Source organism: Stigmatopora argus, chromosome 18 (assembly GCF_051989625.1).
Source record: "Stigmatopora argus isolate UIUO_Sarg chromosome 18, RoL_Sarg_1.0, whole genome shotgun sequence".
Lineage (NCBI taxonomy): Eukaryota > Metazoa > Chordata > Actinopteri > Syngnathiformes > Syngnathidae > Stigmatopora > Stigmatopora argus.
The window spans coordinates 5057001-5076974 of NC_135404.1; the positions used below are offsets into that span (position 1 = coordinate 5057001).

General features: G+C 39.9%; 2 protein-coding genes across 2 annotated transcripts in view; one reads left to right on the plus strand and one right to left on the minus strand.

The window, feature by feature from the left end:
- afap1l2 (actin filament associated protein 1-like 2) overlaps positions 1-11448 on the minus strand; it is a 35641-nt gene extending 24193 nt beyond the window's left edge. Inside the window, exons 1-2 of the mRNA XM_077626059.1 lie at positions 11241-11448; positions 801-929 (exon numbers count right to left, since the gene is read on the minus strand). Coding sequence (XP_077482185.1) covers positions 801-929; positions 11241-11442 — 331 coding nt within the window. The 5' untranslated portion in view covers positions 11443-11448. The remainder of the gene's footprint in view (positions 1-800; positions 930-11240) is intronic.
- A 3331-nt stretch (positions 11449-14779) lies between these two features.
- atrnl1b (attractin-like 1b) overlaps positions 14780-19974 on the plus strand; it is a 57925-nt gene continuing 52730 nt past the window's right edge. The window contains exons 1-5 of the mRNA XM_077625985.1: positions 14780-15636; positions 17584-17667; positions 17752-17865; positions 18575-18703; positions 18781-19164. Of these exons, the coding sequence (XP_077482111.1) occupies positions 15425-15636; positions 17584-17667; positions 17752-17865; positions 18575-18703; positions 18781-19164 (923 nt within the window). The 5' untranslated portion in view covers positions 14780-15424. The remainder of the gene's footprint in view (positions 15637-17583; positions 17668-17751; positions 17866-18574; positions 18704-18780; positions 19165-19974) is intronic.

The window sequence follows — 19974 nt, forward strand, 5'->3', positions numbered from 1 at the left end:
AAGCTTCATTTCCATGGTAATTGTTATTTTTTGGGTGAACCCAGAAGACCCAACTCTCCGCTAAAAGAGCAAACATACTCCAGGCGTACAAGCACTAGGCAAGCAGAAACTATGTCGCAAGGGACTTAACGGCAAACGCGAAGTTGAAGCGTCGTAGGTTGAGGACATTGCAACCCAAGGACTCCCTGTATCACCCTGAAATTGTGTCTACCCTCTTTAGTATGCTATCTTTCTGAGCACCGTGTAATTATTTAGGTCTCGCGAGGCCTCATTGGTCCACATCAGATGCAGTGTTTGCAAATTGACGCCTCCATTCATATTTGCGATAATTCAAATCTCCGATTTGTTTAGATTAGATCAGAACGTTATTTCATCCCGTATTCGGGAAATGTCTTGGTTGCAGTAGCAAGACAGACACAAGACACACAAGACATTGTAGACCTAGGTAAAAAACTGGAGCCACACACAGGAAGTCCACAAGGTGGGGACGTTCTGCAGACTGAGACTGAGGTTACCACACAGTCCCTCAGTAGTCTGGAGGTTTTAAAGATCATCTTCCTTGCCTAGATCCTGCTAAACTGTCCTAAGACGTCTTTGCTGGTGGCTTCGACGCTCAAAACATAAAACTGCCGCTGGGCTGCTGTTATTTATGGCTGGAAGACATTTCCGTGCAAGTTTTTGCGGCTTGTTGTTGAAACGTATTCTCACGAGAGTTGAGCGGGAAGTCGGACCCTCGGTTTGTTTTCGGAACAGAATGTCCGTGACAATGCAATACAGGTTTTCTAGTCTTGTACTGGTACCGTTCGACGTCCCGTAGGACTGGAGTAGGTCGGTCAGCAATCCCTTGTGGACAGTAGCGTTGCCGCTTAAGGTCTCTTTGTCCAGGATGAGAAGGAAGTGGTGGAGCTCCATCAGGAGCTGCTCCAGCACTGCGGAGACACAAACAACAAGAGTTGGAATACCGATACCCATTCCCTTTCGCCAAGGATTCTGTATGTTTCATTATTTTTTTCTTTACGTGCAAATGGTGCTAAAACTTTTATTTAATGTCTACACTTCCTGCTAGTCAAAAGCTAGTTGGAGAGCAAATAACATAATCCCCCAAAGAGAAAATACAATTTCAAGAAAAATAATGTGGGAATATTTCAGGGTGGTTTAAACTCCCATGGATTTTGGGTATTTTCATGTTTATTTTGGAACATTTTTGGGTCACTTAATGTGTTTGCAAATGTTTCTGGAATGTGACCTAATTTCTCTCCAGAAACCCAAATAAATGGGTGCGAACATTGATATTATATATCTAAGGAGCATAACTAACTGGTGGCCATCTTGCGACAGAAGACTAATGTGATATATTCCAATAATATATATAAATATGTATATATATTATGTATATATATATATATATATATATATATATATATATATATATATAATGTATTTTTAAAATTATATATATATATATATATATATATATATATATATATATATATATATATATATATATATATATATATATATATAAACTCTTGACAGATTCATAAATGCTTTGGTTTAAAACAAATGGCTGCGAGTCTGACTGTATGTTGAATAAAAACAAAAACATGCTATAATTCAGTAAAATAGCTGCATCTGTAACAGTAATGACATAAAAAGCTGTTTGAAAATGTGCTGAACATTGAGAAATCTGAAGTTATTTCATAAGCCCACGCTAACTCCTTCAGGGCCGTTGAATAATATTTTCATTATATGATGTCCAATCATCTGGTGTGAATTGTAATAGTTTGTCACTGGTATACATCCACTCAATTTGAACTGGGAGCACCATCTGCAAAGGAAATAAGCCATAAATGAATTGGATGTATATCACTGTCAGTGAGCGAATTTAGTGTCTTTAAGATAGCCAACAAATGACCATGTCTGTCACCATTGGCCCACAGCAGGATCCAAAGTTTTGTGTCTTATCACCATTCAGTTGAATGAATAAGTCTGATTTTTTTTAACCAAGGGTCTATCCAGAATGGCCTCTCTCACAAGTATCGTTTTCTCCAATGTGCTAAGCGAAGTGAGACTTCAAAGACGATAACCAGGAAGACAATTTTGCAACACTCGCTGACAAATGCTGAGAAGCTTTACATATTTCAGACGCCAGACAGCTGGACTCTTTGTTATGACTTCTGCTCATGCTGCATCAGCCCATTCTTCAATTCTCTCCTGATTCTTACTTGACTTTGATGATCTTACAAGTTACAGCCGTACCTATACTTACGTAATTAATTGGTTCCAAGACTTTTTTTCGTAAGTAGAAGTGTACTTTATATGTAAATTCTCTCATTCGTTCCACGGTCCTCACAAAACTACCAACTAAACCCTTTAGAATCAGTTAAAGTGTCCCAATTTCATTTGAAAGCTGTGAGGAAACACACAAAAATGAGAGAAAATTAAAAGGAAATGATTTATTAATGTCTTTAAATAAATGAAGCATATGAAAATGTGCCCCGCTGAAATTTCTCCTCTTTGTAGTACCTTTTAGACTTTTACGTGTGCCCTATGTCTGTGTGTGAAAATATTCAGTATTCGGTTTTCAATCGCTTAATAAGGGGAATTAAAAATAAAATAACAGATAAGGAAATGCATGTACTTTTTGGGGGATTTTGTAACTTGGATCTTTTTCGTATCTTGAGTCACTCATTTGCATATAAAATTTTCGTAACCTGAAACATTCGTACCTAGAGGCATTCGTAAGTAGAGGTATGACTGTACTTGATTAGGCTATGTTCAACACAACATTACCAGAACAAGCTGATGTTTTCATATACGATTCAAAAGGTTACCAAAGTTCAGAAGCCGTTTCCAAAATCTTCCTTTCCAACCGAGGCTGAACTCACTTGCACCCCAAACCCATTATTGCGTTTACGTTTGTTTGCGGATGTTAACTCAGATGAACCTTTAGTTGTGGTGGGGGCCTGGGAAAGCCAGTCAGATGACAGGATGTACCCCCCCCTCTATGTTGGACCGTGTTGTAAACAGGAAGTGGAATAATGCGCTCAATGAAGGTTTCTAAAGAAGTGTAGCGTGCACTATGCAGGGAACTGGAGCCTGAGGTCTGTTTTGATTCATTAATAGTTCAATAAACAACTTCTTATCATGATTTGCCTCAAACTAAAATCCTCTAATGCTGATGCGCCAATTAAATTATTTTAAATGGTCAAAACAGTTTGGAAGCTATTGAAGAGTTTTGCCACTAACGTTGTAAAACATTCTAACAAAAAAAACAGGGCTTTAAAAGTTGGAAAACAAATCTAACAAAACAAAAACAGGGCTTTATACGTCATTCATTGGCAGAAACATTACACTCCCCCCTTTTTTGTGCGTTCTTAAAATAAAATAAATGAATAACATGAATACATTTGACATGAATTAAAATGAGGTTGTCACTAGCAGACGTCCAATCCATTGAATCTGCGAGAGTTGGCAGCAAATGAACATTCAATGATTTGTCGCCTGCCCTCCCACTTGCAAAGAATTCAAAGTTTATCACCATCAACGGCGGCCAAAAGGCTTGCGCGTTATTTCACAGTTTTTTTTTTCTTTAAATAAAACCACGTTCTCACTGCTGCAATTTTGTTGCGGTTTGTCAACTTATAGAAGGGTTAAAAGTAAAAAAAAAGGGGGTTGGTTGAGTTCACGTCATTGCGGTGATGCAATAAAGTCAACCGACAGGCAAGATGTTTGGGAGAAGGAGGTCTTCAGCTAGAAGTCACATTTCGGACAATTTTAAAATGTCCTCTTGGGATGAATCATCCTCGCTCCCACCCTTACTGGCTCGCTATCTCGTATTTTGGGATGTGGTGCAGCGGCAGATGTGCAAAATAGAAACACACTTGTGCGACTTGCACATCTGGACTTGCCACGCTGACTCTCCTTTTTTTTACCCCCTTCACCTTTTCACAATGTTTTTCACTTTGACTTTCCATTAAATGAGTTGGCTATAAAACAACCAAGAAAAAGAAAAATGATAACAAAATCTTAAGTCTATTTTGAAAAACTGCTAGCAATATTTTAATCGTAGAAATGTGTTTTTGTTTGCATACAGTGCTAAAATTAAGATTTTTTTTGTGGAAAGGCCTATTAAATTCTCATTGTTAATGTCAGATTTTCCAGATTTAACAGTTTTTATTCATTTGTAACTACTAAGAAACTAAAATGTTCTTTTTGACTAAAAACAGTGCATCATTGCAAAACGCCTTCTAAAATTTCTGCAATTATAAATCCAAATTTGGTTTTATTAACAAAATAGGTAACATCTTTCAGTGGAGAGAAAAATGTGGGATATTTTGATAACTGAATCTATTATTTAAAAAGTGTCAGCCACCAAATAACTTGTGATTTGCAGTTGTAGGGTTTCTGCCTTTATTTTCCTTCCCTGTTATTTTAACTAGTAGTTTTAGAGTACATTGTAATCCATTATTAAATTGTTTTTAAAATGTAATTATGGCAAAACTATATTTAATATATTAAAGTTGCTAGTTACTTTCAAATTTAAATTCAATTTTAAGTGATGACCACGCAAATGGGTGGGTTTTCAGGAGTGACATCATCGAGTGTCTGAAAAGAAAGAAAGTCCAAAAAAGGAAGTGGGAATACAAAACGGAATGGAAACGAGACACTGGTATTAAATGTGTATTTTGTGCCACTGTGTTGATATTTTACAAGATAGGCAATTCTAGTATTCACGTTTGACTCGTTTTTTATCTGAAGTTGCCACGAGTCTAGTTCGCACTGGTCAGGCTCGGAAAACTGTCTGGACTTCAGTGGGAAATCAAACAATACTTTTAATCTCCATTTTAGATAGCAAAAGAAAATCCTCTCTCCTCATCAACATGAGGGACATCCATCTACTTGGAACAATGTATTACTTGTCACTATTTATTTATGTCTAAAATGTATTTTCCTGTGTCTGTATTCTCACCCTCTTGCTACTGTGACAATGAAATTTCCCGAATACGGGATGAATAAAGTTATCTAATGTAATCTAATCTGTTTTTCAAAACGACCGGAACTTTTTTCGATGACTGTCCTAGAATGTATGACTGTGATCACATTGGAACTAAAACCTGAAAAGCAAGCACAATACATTTAAAACAGCCGATCCTATAATAATAATAATAATAGTAAAGGACAGTTCCATCAGAACGGCCTGGAAGAATGACTGTTTGTCTGTCAAAAAACATCTGCAACAAGGACCCAGTGATTATGATACAATCCCATCCAAATCTTTAAACATGAGCAAATCATAGAAACATTGTAATTTCACTCCACGTCTTCCAAAATGGCCTTTTTTCTTCCTGAAAACTTGGTACTCGGACGTTTCGTCGAAAAACGTTTGGTCCCCGGACGTTTGGTCCCCGGACGTTTGGTCGACCGGACGTTTGGTCGACCGGATGTTTGGTCGACCGGACGTTTGGTCGACCGGACGTTTGGTCGAACAGACGTTTGGTAGAACGGACGTTTGGTAGAATGGACGTTTGGTCGCCGGGTTGTTACTGTTGAAACCAGCTCTCAAAATTATAATCATGAGAGAGAGAGTGAGTTTAATATCAAAATATCAACAGTAAACTCTCTGTCATAATTTGACAGCGAGCGAACCCGGCGACCAAACGTCCGTTCTGCCAAACGTCTGTTCTACCAAACGTCTGGTCGACCAAACGTCCGGTCGACCAAACGTCTGGGGACCAAACGTCCGGTGACCAAACGTCTTTCGACGAAACGTCCGGTCACGGAAAACTTCGGTCAAAACATGGAGCATCACATTTAGACGATAGTTGGAAACAGCGTTAGTCACCTCTGAGTGTTTTCATTGCTGAGTTAAACGGTTAAACAGCTCCTCTTTTAACTCAATCGCTACCACTGACAACATTGGAAGTCCACTTTACTTACTGTATTTATTCGAGTATAACGCGCAAAATTTTGTACCAAAAAACTGAAGCAAAGTTCAGGTGCGCGTTATACAAGAATCCCGGTGAAACACTGCCCTTCGACAGCCGTTAAATTGGGAGATGTAAAACCTGTCTTTGGCCACCAGATGGGGTGCGAGAGCCCGTTCTATTGGCCAGTGCTCACACTTGGAAAAAATAACTCAAGAAGAATGGAATCAATTGTTTGGTGAATGTGATGATGAAGAATCAGACTTTAATTTTTTTTTTAATATTATATTGATGAATTACACTTTAAGGATTTAAAATGGTAAATTCCATTTAGAGAAAAAGTGAAAAAAAATGTATACCAATTTTTAGTCGCAAATTATGGGTGCGCGTTATACTCGAATAAATACGGTGAACTGGGAGGGCTGGCTGTGAATGCTCTTCTTTAGGTGAATTGATAGCACGAAACGTGCGATCCATTTTGACTGGGAGAGGTTAATGAACAAATGTAGCGCTTTCAATGGCAGCCAATTAGTCAAAGGCCATTGAAATTGGAAGTAGCCACCAGCAAATAAAAACTAACAAGCAATGCGGCACTCCTGAAGAAAAGCTACTTCGCATACTCGTTATTCACTCGCCAGCGGGAACGATCATGAACCTCGCTCTTCTCCTGTAAAGTCCTTCAAAAGAAAAAGCACATGTTGCAGGGTCTTCTGTGGCCAGTAAAGTCACGGGAGTGCATCCACGGGGGTTCCACAGGAGGCCCCCGTCCGCTCGCTTCCAGGTAGCGCCAATGCCGTTCTTCTTTTCATCTTTTTATAGGCTACGCTGGCTTCCGAATTTCCCGCGCCCCTCATGAGGCCTTGATACGCTTTCATGTGTCCTCACTAAACTTGTTGCAAAATAAATTAGCACTCACAATCCTGTATTGGTTTTACTTTAAGTTGCGTTATGAATGCATCCGCAATTGCAGTTTACGATCTCTAAGCGGCTTTTCACAATTTCTTTTGCACCTAAAAACACTCAAAATCATCATTCCCAAATGAACGGATGGAAATACTAAGAGCATAATCATCACCTTTGGATTGTAAAAAGTGAAACTGACTTCTGCACAGCCTGTGTCAGATGTTGCGGCATTACCAGCATCTTTTACCTCTGAACCAGAAGGAATTTCCCAAAAATACGAAAACTTATTTGTTACAACGACTTGGTGAAGAAACACACCATTAACAATGGCTTTGGAAAAGAAACAAGATTTTTTTCATGTCGATGGATGAAGAGTTGTTGTTATTACTTAAAGTAACTGACTACAGATGTTCACAAACATATCCACAAATAAAATAAGAAGCTAAGTACATCTGTACCGTTCGTCTCCATTGTTTACAATCCCATAGTTGTCAAATGATGGCCAATTTATTGAACTTCTACTCATGATTTTAAACTAAAATGACACCCCGACTTTTTACAGGTCATGATCGCAACCAGTTATCAATGGCAGCCAATAAGTCAAATGGAGGCCTGGTCTACACTAAAGGGCTGATCCAGAAATTCTTAGATTAAATGTCTATTTGCCTTGTTTAAAAAGATCATCAGAAAATGTAGTTTAAAATGGTTGACACCGGTATTGGCTGGACACTAATACCTCGACATACGAGTGCCCCGACATACGAGCAATTTCAGATACAAGTAAAGTTTCGGGCAAATATTTATCTTGAGATACGAGACAAATTTTAATATACGAGCATACAACGGACGCGAGAGGCTGCTCATAAGAACATCATGGGCACTGTCTCTCTCCTCGCAACTTCCTCATGTAATGTCTCTACGAGCACTGGGCGGAGCGTTGCATTTTTTCAGTGTTTTTTTTCCCGTTAGTCAGTGCGAATGGCGGAGCTTGTTCGCTAATACGAGAGGAGTATATACTACTTCTCCTTGGCAAGTGGTCGTGCGTTATCCTATTGTGAGGACATTTGTGTGCATCATTTTGGGAATATTTTGAAGGGTAAACAAAAGCAAAAATTGCTCGATAGGTTGCATCTGAAAGTCAGGGTGGAGGCGGGGAAAATACAGCCAACCCGGGAGAAGAAAAGTAGCACAATTTTAAACAAGATTAGAATTAAGTTTAGTGTAAGGTTAGATTAAACCTATTTTTGAGTGTGTCTGCATCGTAATCCAAGTTCATTTAAATTTGTTTATGCTGTTACGAGCGTGTTGCCGTGTAAAAAGTCCCCCCCCTCTCTATGTCTATCTCTCTCCCCTCCGCGAAATCCGTCTAATTTTAGTACTATTAAACCACTAGTTATTTGTTAGTTTGTTAATAGATGGCGAATGAGAACAAATAAAAATGTTTTTTCAATCCAATATCCTGTTTTTGGTGTTTTTACAGAGGGTTGGAATAAATTAATTAGTTTTTAGTTCATTTCTATGGGAAGCGTTCATTTGAATTACAAGTAAATCGACATACGAGCTCAGTCCCGGAACGAATTAAGCTCGTATCTCGAGGAATCACTGTATTCGTTTCAGTACTCATCTGCCTTGGCCTAGAAAAAAACCTCAAAACGCAGATGTAAATGCGTACTTTTAGAGATCCTCCAAAAGCCCCTTCGTCATTCACAAGAACAGGCAATCTCTGCCAACAACACCCAGAAGAAGAATTTGAAAAAAAAAAGATTGTGAGAGAGTTGACGTGTGGGAAGATGAACTCTCCTTTCTTCTCTCCTGCACCGAAACTGTCTGCTCTCGGTCTGCCGTCCCAAACAAAGCCTGGCCTTGTCATCTCAGTACCCCGAGCCCCGTCTTGGAATGTTTTCCGGGTTCCCCCACCTGTCGCTTTTGTCAAATCTCCTTCAGCATCCTGCTACTCGTTTTTTATTTTATTTGATTTTTTCATCACGACACTCGAAGTGAACTTTCGTTTTCCTGGCCTTAAAATGAACTCTTGTAACCCGGTTCAAGTCGTATGTTAGATTAGATTAGATAACTTTATTCATTCCGTATTCGGGAAATTTCACTGTCACAGTAGCAAGAGGGTGAGAATACAGACACAGGAAAAGTATGTCTCCATTTGTCAATTTTAACTCATTCATTGCCATTCGCAATTATTTGTTTTTAAATAATTTTGTGCTGGGATGGCTGTCATTGAAAGAACACGATTCAATGCCAATGGCAGCAATAGACGGCCAATCCATTTGGACATTGAGGGGCTGACAGTGATCAATGTTAGCCAATGAGTTAATAGTAAATATTCTGTGATTGATTTTTTTTAATGGTAACAAATTTAAAATAAAAAAATCTAATAATATCTATATTTTAAAATGTGTTGTTAATTTTCATTCACCATCTCCCAGCCCAAATACATTTGTCGTTGAGCAATTCCAATAAAACATGAGCATTGATGTCCAGTCTTCCCAGTTTAAATGAATTGTATGTCTATTGTTGTGATACACAATGCACTAAACAACATGGTTATACTATTATTTAAAATAGATTAAAAAGAGCTAAACAAACAGAGAACTATTTTAATATATATACATGATATGTATTATATATTTATTTTTTATACTTCTGAACGAATAGAAAATGTTTTTACATACTTGTTATTCATTTTAATACATTAATAATCCATTCTCTCCTTTTTGTGTTTCTCAAATTTTTCATACAAAATTGGGCCACTGTGATCATTTTTAAAAAGGTTCAGTTAGCATTTTTTCGAGGACCGTGGAACAACTTAGAGAATTTACATATAAAGTACTGCTCTACTTACGAAAAATCCAAGTTACGAAACAAGTTCTGGAACCAATTAATTTTGTAAGTCGAGGTACGACTGTATTATTATTATTTAAGTGAATGGATTAGACATCCATTGCCGTTAATGGTAGCCAATGAGATAAAGCGTCCATGAATGCTCCTCAAAAATTCCCCGAGTGGGCTTAAGCGCCCCCATGAATGAAATGACATGAAAGACATGAAAAAAAAAGGATGAATTGGTCATCATGCAACAGTGGTCCATTGAAACACAGCAAGTGGGAGTCAACACTTGTTTCTTTCAAAGTGTCCTGCCCCCACTTTGACAGCTGGACATTGTTCTTCACAAGTAATAAGCAAAAAGGAAAAAGCCCAAAAAGTTTCTACCATTTCGTTTAACCAACCCGGTCGACCAGGAAGCCAAACGCGGTGTGAAAAGCGGCAGCGGCCTTGCTCATCCTAAATAATAACTGTAGGAATGTGTGGAATGCTTTGAGAACAATGTTAGCGCTATTGGAATTGATCGGTGGCCACAGTGCAAACAACTTTAGGGAGAGAAAAAACTTCCCTCACCAACCAGTGAAATGTGCTCAATCAAGCACAATTTAAAAATAAGCATTTGCCAGCATAGCTCACATTCGCATAAAAATAAAGGACAACAAAAAGCTGAAAGACTTGTCGTTGATTTTTTTTACAATTAATCTGCAAGTGTCAAAAAAACATGACTTGCCCCTTGGTTTTTTTTATTATTGTGAACTTTCCCTAATTTTGACTTTCTCCTTACTTGTAAAATTCTTGACAATAAATTAGCTAAAGACTACTTTTGCTTGCCATTGCAATATTTCTAATCCTTCATCCATCAGCGAATACCTATAACTAACAATAATGTTATATATTCATGCAAGATCAGCCATTTTTTTGTGTAATTTGAAAATGTAAGTGACTTTATTTGCATGTGAAAAAAAATTGCTAGCTTTTTGCTACTGCGAACCAGAAAACACCATTAATGAGCTAACGATTAGCATTTTTAGAAACTTATTTACTAGGTAATTGATTTTTTAATTTTTTTTTATCACAAACCACATTTCTATCTTAATGATATACTGTCATATGACTGCGACCCAGAAAACACCATTAATGAGCTAACGATTAACATTTTTAGAAACTTATTTACTAGGTAATTGATTTTTTATTTTTTTTTTATCACAAACCACATTTCTATCTTAATGATATACTGTCATATGACTGCGACCCAGAAAACACCATTAATGAGCTAACGATTAGCATTTTTAGAAACTTATATACTGGTAATAGATTTTTATTTTTTATTTTTTTATCACAAACCATATTTCTATCTTAATTATATACTGTCATGTGAAAACTCAGTTTTCTATGTACCAAGTACTCTATCTTTATATCAGGTTTTTGGTGCTGCATGAGAGCCGAATAAACACAGCAAAACTTGCTGAGATTGGACGTCTCTCCCCGTCAATAGCAGTCAGTGAATTAAACATTTGTTGTTGTTGACAATTTAAAACATTTTTTATCTCAAAGGTGTTGAAAACCACCAACCTTTGTGCTTGTCCATCCCCTCTTTTCCCGAAGCGTCCCGCTCCACTCGTATAAGCCGAGCGTCCCCAAAAAGTGTGTGGATAAGAGCGACGGCCGTCCGTCTGGCGTCCCCCGGAAAAAGACGGCAGCGGCTCGGCAAAGCGAGCCCGCACGACACGTCCTCTCGTGCCGTGTGCGCTGGCCACTGCGCCGCACACCACATCCCTCGCCGCTTCCTCCTCCTCCTCTTCACCGCCTGTAGCATCAACACACACCAAAAGCACCCGGAAACTCCCCTTTAGTGTCAAAGTCCAAGTTTGTCTGACAAGAAAATTAAAAAAAACTGTACCAATAGATAACTAAACTGTGGGTATCGATTAGTACAATGTATAACTAACTCATCATCTCATTTTCTGAACCACTTTATCCTCACTAGGGTCGCGGGGGGTGCTTTAGCCTATTCCAGCTGACTTCGGGCATGAGGTGGCGGACACCTTCAATTGGTGTCCAGCTGTGACCGGGCGTTTCGTCGAAAAACGTTTGGTCGACTGGACGTTTGGTCGACCGGACGTTTGGTAGAACGGACGTTTGGTCGACCGGACGTTTGGTAGAACGGACGTTTGGTAGAACGGACGTTTGGTCGACCGGACGGTTGGTCGAACGGACGTTTGGTCGAACGGACGTTTGGTAGAACGGACGTTTGGTAGAACGGACGTTTGGTAGAACGGACGTTTGGAAGAACGGACGTTTGGTAGAACGGACGTTTGGTCGCCGGGTTCGCTCGCTATCAAATTATGACAGAGTTTACTGTTGATATTTTGATATTAGATATTTAGATATTAAACTCACTCTCTCTCTCTCTCTCTCGCTCTCATGATTATAATTTTGAGAGCTGGTTTCAACAGTAACAACCCGGCGACCAAACGTCCGTTCTACCAAACGTCCGTTCTACCAAACGTCCAGTCGACCAAACGTCCGTTCTACCAAACGTCCGTTCTACCAAATGTCCGGTCGACCAAACGTCCAGTCCAGCAGGGCACAAGGAGACAAACAACCATTCACGCTCACATTCATACCTAGGGCCAATTTAGTGTCCAATCAGCTTACCATGCATGTTTTTGAAATGTGGGAGGAAACCGGAGTACCTGGAGAAAACCCACGCAGGCCCAGGGAGGACATGCAAACTCCACACAGGTGGACCGACCTGGATTTGAACCCAGGTCCCCCACGGTGAGGGCGACACGCTAACCGGGCCGCCCTATATCTATTTAATTTAATCTACTTTATTTATCAATTGTATTTTTGTAATTTTAGTCTGCTTTGCAAAATGACATGTAAGGAAGGTATTCAGTGCTCCTAATTTACTTTTTGTGAAATAATTTTCATATATTTCATTGTAGATTTGTGAAATGTAAAAATAGAATAAAAAGGCTCTCAAAAAATCATTGGAATGTGAGAGGAAACCGGAGTACCCAAAGAAAACCCACGCAGGCCCGGGTAGAGCATGTGAATATTTTTTATTTGCTCCCCAGGCCTGCGTGGGTTTCCTCACGGGGAGAACATGCAAACGCCACAGTCAGCTGGGTTAGCGGTATGGAAATTGAGTTATTAGTAATAGTGAATATTTTGTATTAGCTCCCCTGGCCTGCGTGGGTTTTCTCCGGGTACTCCGGTTCCCTCCCACATTCCAAAAACATGCACGGTAGGCTGATTGGACACTCTAAATAGCCCCTAGGTATGAATGTGAGCGTGAATGGTTGTTTGTCTCCTTGTGCGTTGCGATTGGCTGGCTACCGGAGTCATCTGGGATAGGCTCCAGCACCCCCAGTGACCCTAATGAGGATAAAGCGGTTCAGAAAATGAGATGAGATTTTGTATTTGTTTAAATATTATTCAATATTCAATTGAATGAACAACATATGAACTCTTTAAAAAGCATTTCCCTTTAAAAATATATATTAATTAATACAAAAAGCACAAAAAAAAGATAAATATTCTCCTATTTTCATAGTCAAACTCCCTTTGCTATGGTTGTAGTTAACAGTGCAATTTTTCCCTGCACTTAGTTTTTGCTTCCAATGTATCAACAAGTCCGTAGTAATAGAGGAGCGAATAAAATGATTGATATATAAACCGATGAGCCGACTCATGGCAAAATAATGTGTACTTAAGCTGGGCGGAGGGTGGTCTCGTCTGAGCCCTCCACACTCTCCGTCTGTGGCAGACAATGTGTGTAGTTAATAATCCGGTGAGGGGAATTCCTGGATTGCAGCAGGCGTTTAGAGCTGGATTCAATTTTTTTTTTTTTTACATTGGGAGTGAAAAGGTGCACCACATTGGGTCTTTTTTCCCATTGGCCATTGGAACATAAAGAGCATTCCTCATTGGTGAATCACAGCTCAGAGGTCACTGAATCCTCGTTGATTCTTGGGCCTCGGCCAAGTTGGTACGTTGAAAAAAAAAGACCCCCCTCTCTCCTCTCCCCTGCCTTTCATTTGGGTATTTTCATCAAATGTGGTGCCTCCGCTGACTTTTCGTCTGGGAATTTCCAAAGAAAAGCAAAGGCAGTGTCTCTTTTGGCTGTTTTCCACGTGTTTGGGGAACGGCCACATCAACAAAGTCCACTAACACCTTGCAAAGGGGAGAAGACATACAGAATAATAATATTTGTCTTATGAACCGTGCTGAGAAGTGGGGTGGGGTGCTCAAAGCGTGGGAAAATAGTGGCTATTTTTCACTTATAGGGAAACCATTCTTTTGCTCAGAAAATTATATTGAATGCTTTTATTGTCATTATAGTATAATGAGATTTAAAGCTTCACCAATAACAACAACAAACAAACAAACAGCCACATAAATAATCAATAAATAAGTCATAAATAATAAACAAATAATTAGTCAACATAATAAATATAGTTACCACATAAATAAGTAGGGAAGTGCACGAATAACAACAACAACAAACAACCAAATGTGTCCTTGAGTCTGTTTGTCTTGGCTGTTATGGACTGCTTTTTCATTTAGCATACAGTAATTTGACACATTGACACTATAATTCAAGAAACATATCAACAACATTCCTACTTATCAAACGACTTTAATGCTATTCATAAATTAACTCACTGGCTGCCATTGACGGCGATAGACGCCCTATTGGACGCCCTTTTTTGGACTGCAGACAGCCTGGCAGCAATCAATGTACCAGGATTATTCACTGTCATATGATATATTTCTTTTGGAAAATACTGCAAAATGATGCCTTAGCGAAAAAAAGTTTCATAATACAGCTTGTTAGTGATTTAAAACTTTATTTCACACTGCCCTCTGTTGGTACAATAGAGTATTAGGGCGCTAGATCGCATGCGCGGAACAAGAACCTGTGAATGTAATGAAAAAAGTTATAATTACCCTTGTTGTGGTTTAATTCAAGTCTCCACTCAAAATATAAACATAAAAACACATACTCAACGCAAATATATATTATTCTACGTAATTTTTAATTGTAAAAAGGCTGGGACCCTGCACAAAAGCACACTCTCCCTTTAAATGGTAGTCGTTGTCCATTGCGCATGCGCATCTCCTGTTTAGTTTTCCCAACCTGAGGAGCTTACTGGCTCGCGAAAGCTGCCGATTCTTGTTATGTTTGGAAGACATCAACTCCAGTTTCCATCTTCACTCGCTCAATTAACAAGAAAATGAATCACTACGGAGCTCAAGTCGATTTTCTTAAAGGCTAAGCGCCTGGAGAAGCGGCCGCGAGTACCCTCGCACCGGGAGCTCCGTAAACCCGCGGCCAGTCGGCGAGATCCCAGCCTCCTCCTCCGTCCCGGAGCTCCAGATCCATGGTGGCGGCCGCAGCCCTCTCGCTGGTTCCGAGCCTTTGTTTACTCTCGGACGACGTCTTGCTCAGGCTCGCGGTTGGTGGAAGGACTCCTCGTGTATTCTTGGAGGCTTGTTGACGCGTTAAAAATGGCTGCTTTGTGAAAATCGGTCATGAACTAATGCTGCCGGAACGTTGCGGAGAAGCTAAACAGGCTAACAGATGATGCGCTAACTCTTGGATAAGTCCCTCTTTAAACCAGCTTCATCCCACTCTTTCTCTCAAAAGAAACATTTTCAATATGTACAATTTTTGCAGTCCCACTTAAAGCTATTCGATTCCGAAGTCACAGTTTCTTCTCAGTGTTTTTGGACGATTGCTAAAAATGGAACCCTTCGGGAGATGCTCGGCAAAAGTCCGATCTGGCAGAAACTGGATTGCTGTTTGGGTTCTGATCCACCTGGTTGTGTTTGCCCACGCATCACCCCCTAAAACCTGCGACAAGTCGTGCCTGTCAGGGAAATGTCTCAACGGATCGTGCGTGTGCGAGCCAGGATGGGTGGGCGACCAGTGCCAGCATTGCCAGGGCAGGTTCAAGTAAGTCCATTTCTACACAAAATAGCATTGAATTGTTTAATATGTCGGAACATATCTGATCCCTGGAGTATGACGGAGTATTATTGGCATACAAAGAATATGTGGTCGGAGGGGGGTCTTAATAAAGTCGCAAAATTGCGAGATCAATTGCTAATGTTATGGGAAAGTAATACAGACGCTCCCCTACTTACGAACGAGTTCGGTTCCGAGCGATTGTTCATAAGTTGAATTTGTTCGTAAGTTGCTCAGTGCTATATTTTGTATTATAATTTATATTTAAGTCCTATATAAGTATATTGAAGGTTTATATAAGTGCATTTGTATGTTTAAGGCTTGTATAAGTAACACACATTGGTTTGTACTGAAAAAACATTTAATAAAATGGAGAGAATACATACAGTACTGTATACATACATTAGAGAGAGAGAGATTTACTAGAAACTGACCGAAAGAAGCTATCTAATGACGATCGCAGTTTTCTTTTTTCCATCATAAATGATGCGGTAGCACTGGGTGGCATCATTCAATTGATTTGCAAACTTTGTGCAACGTTCAATATTTGGGTCCTGCTGCTCGATCTTTCTGTTTATAAATGGTACTGACGGTCGAACGATTCAAGTTGTATTCCCGTGCAACGCGCCTCAAGCTTCGTTATTATTGCCACTCATTTCAAATGAAATGGCTTGCCTCTTCCTTGCACCTCCCTCAATAGAAGCCTTTCGCTTTTCACCAACCATATTGAATAATGGATGCACGAGATATTTAATGATACAAATGAAAAAGGTTCTTTGCGCACTGGAGATACGTTCACGCACTTCCGCATTGCAACAAAGTGTGCAGAAGAAGGTAGATGCTGGGTTAGCTGAGCTCTCACAGCGCCAGGCGTCGGTATTAGCGGCGGAAAGAAGCACTACTCGGAAAAAGGCATGCAATACAAAATCGAACTGACGAACATTTTTCGACATAAACGCAATTTGCAGACATGTTCGTATGTACCGTTGTTCGTAAGTCGTATGTTCGTAAGTAGGGGAGCGTCTGTATTAAAATGAATACAGTAATACCTCGCCATTTCGGGCTTCAACTTTCGCGGCTTCACTACATCGCAGATTTTTTTCTGGGGAATTTAATTTTTTTTAAGTTCATAAAAATGTGAAAATACACGCTGAAACTTGCAAGCGGAAGCAACTCCCCTGTGTTCCGCTTCCTACTAGGACTCAGCACTGAATAATTTTTTTTCCATGTTTTTTTAAATTTAAAGTTCATAAATATGTGACAATCTATGCTGAAACTCGTAACCAGAAGCCACTCTTGCTACTAGGACTCAGCACTGAAGAAAATAAAAAATATTATTATTTTTAATAGGGGTGATCCTACCATGTCTGGTCCATATTAACCGCGATAATTGAGATAGTACTGTATCTCATCTCTCTCATCTCATTTTACAGGCAATTTAGAGTGTCCAATCAGCCTACCATGCATGTTTTTGGAATGTGGGAGGAAACCGGAGTACCCGGAGGAAACCCACACAGGCCCAGGGAGAACATGCAAACTCCACACAGGTGTACCAACCTGAATTTGAACCCAGGTCCCCCACTGTGAGGCCGACGCGCTAACCATTCATCCGCCGGGCCACCCTATATTTTTTTAATTTCATCTATTTTAATTATCATATGTATTTTTGTAATTTTAGTCTGCTTTGTAAAATGACCACAAGGAAGGTATTCAGTGATCCTAATTCACTTTTGTGAATTAATTTTCATATTTTTCATGGTAGATTTGTGAACTGTAAAAATAGGAAAAAAAAAACACTCAAAAAAATCATAAAAAGAATCAACATGTATGAGAAAAACAAATTGTGGTGTTTATATTTGGGGGGGGCAGATCGCCCAGCCCTAATTGGCGTCGATCGCCAATAGTATTAAAGTGACTAATGAGTTTTCTTTATAGGTTGAGCGAGCCTTCGGGATTCCTGACCGACGGTCCTGTCAACTACAAATACAAAACAAAATGCACCTGGCTTATCGAGGGCTAGTGAGTAACTCAGATTTAGATTGGATATTGTTGCAATCATGACTGGAAATCCTTTCAAATATACTCATCCCTTTCCTCTTTCAGCCCAAACGCCGTACTTCGTTTGCGTTTCAACCACTTTGCCACAGAGTGCAGCTGGGACCACATGTACGTTTACGATGGAGACTCTGTGTATGCTCCGCTGGTTGCCGTTTTTAGGTAAGGATTGGCAAAAAAAACATGATTATGTATATGTATATGCGTGTATATGTATGTGTGTATGTGTGTATATATATATATGTATATATGTATGTATATATATATATATATGTATATATGTATGTATATATATATGTATATATGTATGTATATATATATGTATATATGTATATATATATATATATATATCTATTTCTATCTCTATCTCTCTCTCTCTCTCTCTCTATATATATATATATATATATATATATATATATATATATATATATATATATATATATATATGTAATATTTGGCTGGTGCGACTTATAGTCCGAAAAAGTATGTTAAAAGCAGCATATTTAATGTTAAGTTATTGGCTGTTATTGACAGCTCTAGATGTCAAATCTTATTGAATGTGGGGGCCAAATGAACCAATGTTCATTCGTCCCTCCCAGTCCAAATGGATTGGATGTCTATTGCCATCAATGTCAGTGAAACAAGATCACTCAATGCTAGTAGTGCTAGCAATGACATTTAGAGTCAAGGGGCTAAACAAGGAGGATTTGGACAATGCTGCGGTCAACAATGTCCAAAGATTAACCAAAGCTTAACCGACTATCCAATATGTCTGGCGATAATTGACTGCTTTGTCAATGAATCGTGGCAGCCCTATTTACGACTGTAGTAAATAAAATAAATCTAAACTTTTTCTGTTGTTTGTTGACAGTGGGTTGATCGTACCTCAGACGCGAGGGAACGAGACAGTCCCCGAGGTGGAGACCACATCGGGCTATGCGCTGCTACACTTTTTCAGTGATGCTGCCTACAACTTGACAGGATTTGAAATATTCTACTCGTAAGCACACGTCTATTCCTCAAGAACAGAACAGAGTCTGTACACCTAATCTCATTTTTGGATTTTGCCATTTCCAGGATCAACTCGTGCCCCAACAATTGCTCCGGCCACGGCAAGTGCACGCCGGGCAACTCGGCGGCCAGCCGCGTGTACTGCGAGTGCGACAAATACTGGAAGGGGGAGGCCTGCCACATCCCGTACTGCCGCAACAATTGCGGCAGTCCCGACCGCGGCTACTGTGACTTGACAGGCGAGAAGCTGTGCGTTTGCAACGACAGCTGGCAAGGCCCAGACTGCTCCCTCCGCGTGCCGTCCGCCGAGGCATTTTGGGCGCTGCCCGCCGTTAAACCGTTCGGCGCCTCGCTGGGCCGGGCCTCCCACCGAGCCCTGGTGCAGGACAAGGTCATGTGGGTCGTAGGCGGCTACACCTTCAATGTCACCTCCTTCCAGATGATCCTCAAGTAAGCACGCGCCTCTATTAGACCAGTGGTCTTCAACTCTTTTATCACCGCGGACCTGTGTTGGAGGATATACAGTGGTACCTCGACATACGATCTTAATCCGTTCCGAGATCGTATGTCGAGCTTTTCGTAACTCGAGCGAACGTTTCCCATTGAAATGAATTAAAAACAAATTAATTTATTCCAACCCTCTGAAAAAACACAAAAAACAGGATATTGGATTGGAAAAAATGTTTTATTTCTTCTAAATCGCCATCTATTAACAAAGTAACACATAACTAGTGGTTTAATAGTAATAAAATGTGTTTAATAGAAGTAAAATTAGACGCATTTCGCGGAGGGTAGAGACAGCGACATACACGGAGGCTGGGGGGGACTTTATCCACAACGCACTCACATACCTGTCAACCTCTGCCGATAACTGCCCTTATAAATGATTATGATTCCCCTTACAAACCCCCCAAAAACCTTACAAACACCGTATGACTCGTAAATGCAACCTCCTACCCACGTATTGATTGTGGGTAATGAAGTTTTATTCTGAGAAAGGGTGCCATTGGCAATCGGTGTTGTGTGCACGAGTATACTTCATTACCCAGAAAGCCCTCTTTTTGCCCGTGCATGCGCGTTGTGCGTTTCCTGGTCCATGTATAGGCGAAAGAAACCGTTCAGTGCTCGTAGATATCTGTTATACACGAAAGAGATGCGGCAAAAAAAGACAGTGCGCTACAATGATAAACAGCCTCTCATGTCATGGCCACCTGGCTTGGTCGGTCGCATCTCGAAATTTTGATCTTATCGCGGGCGAAT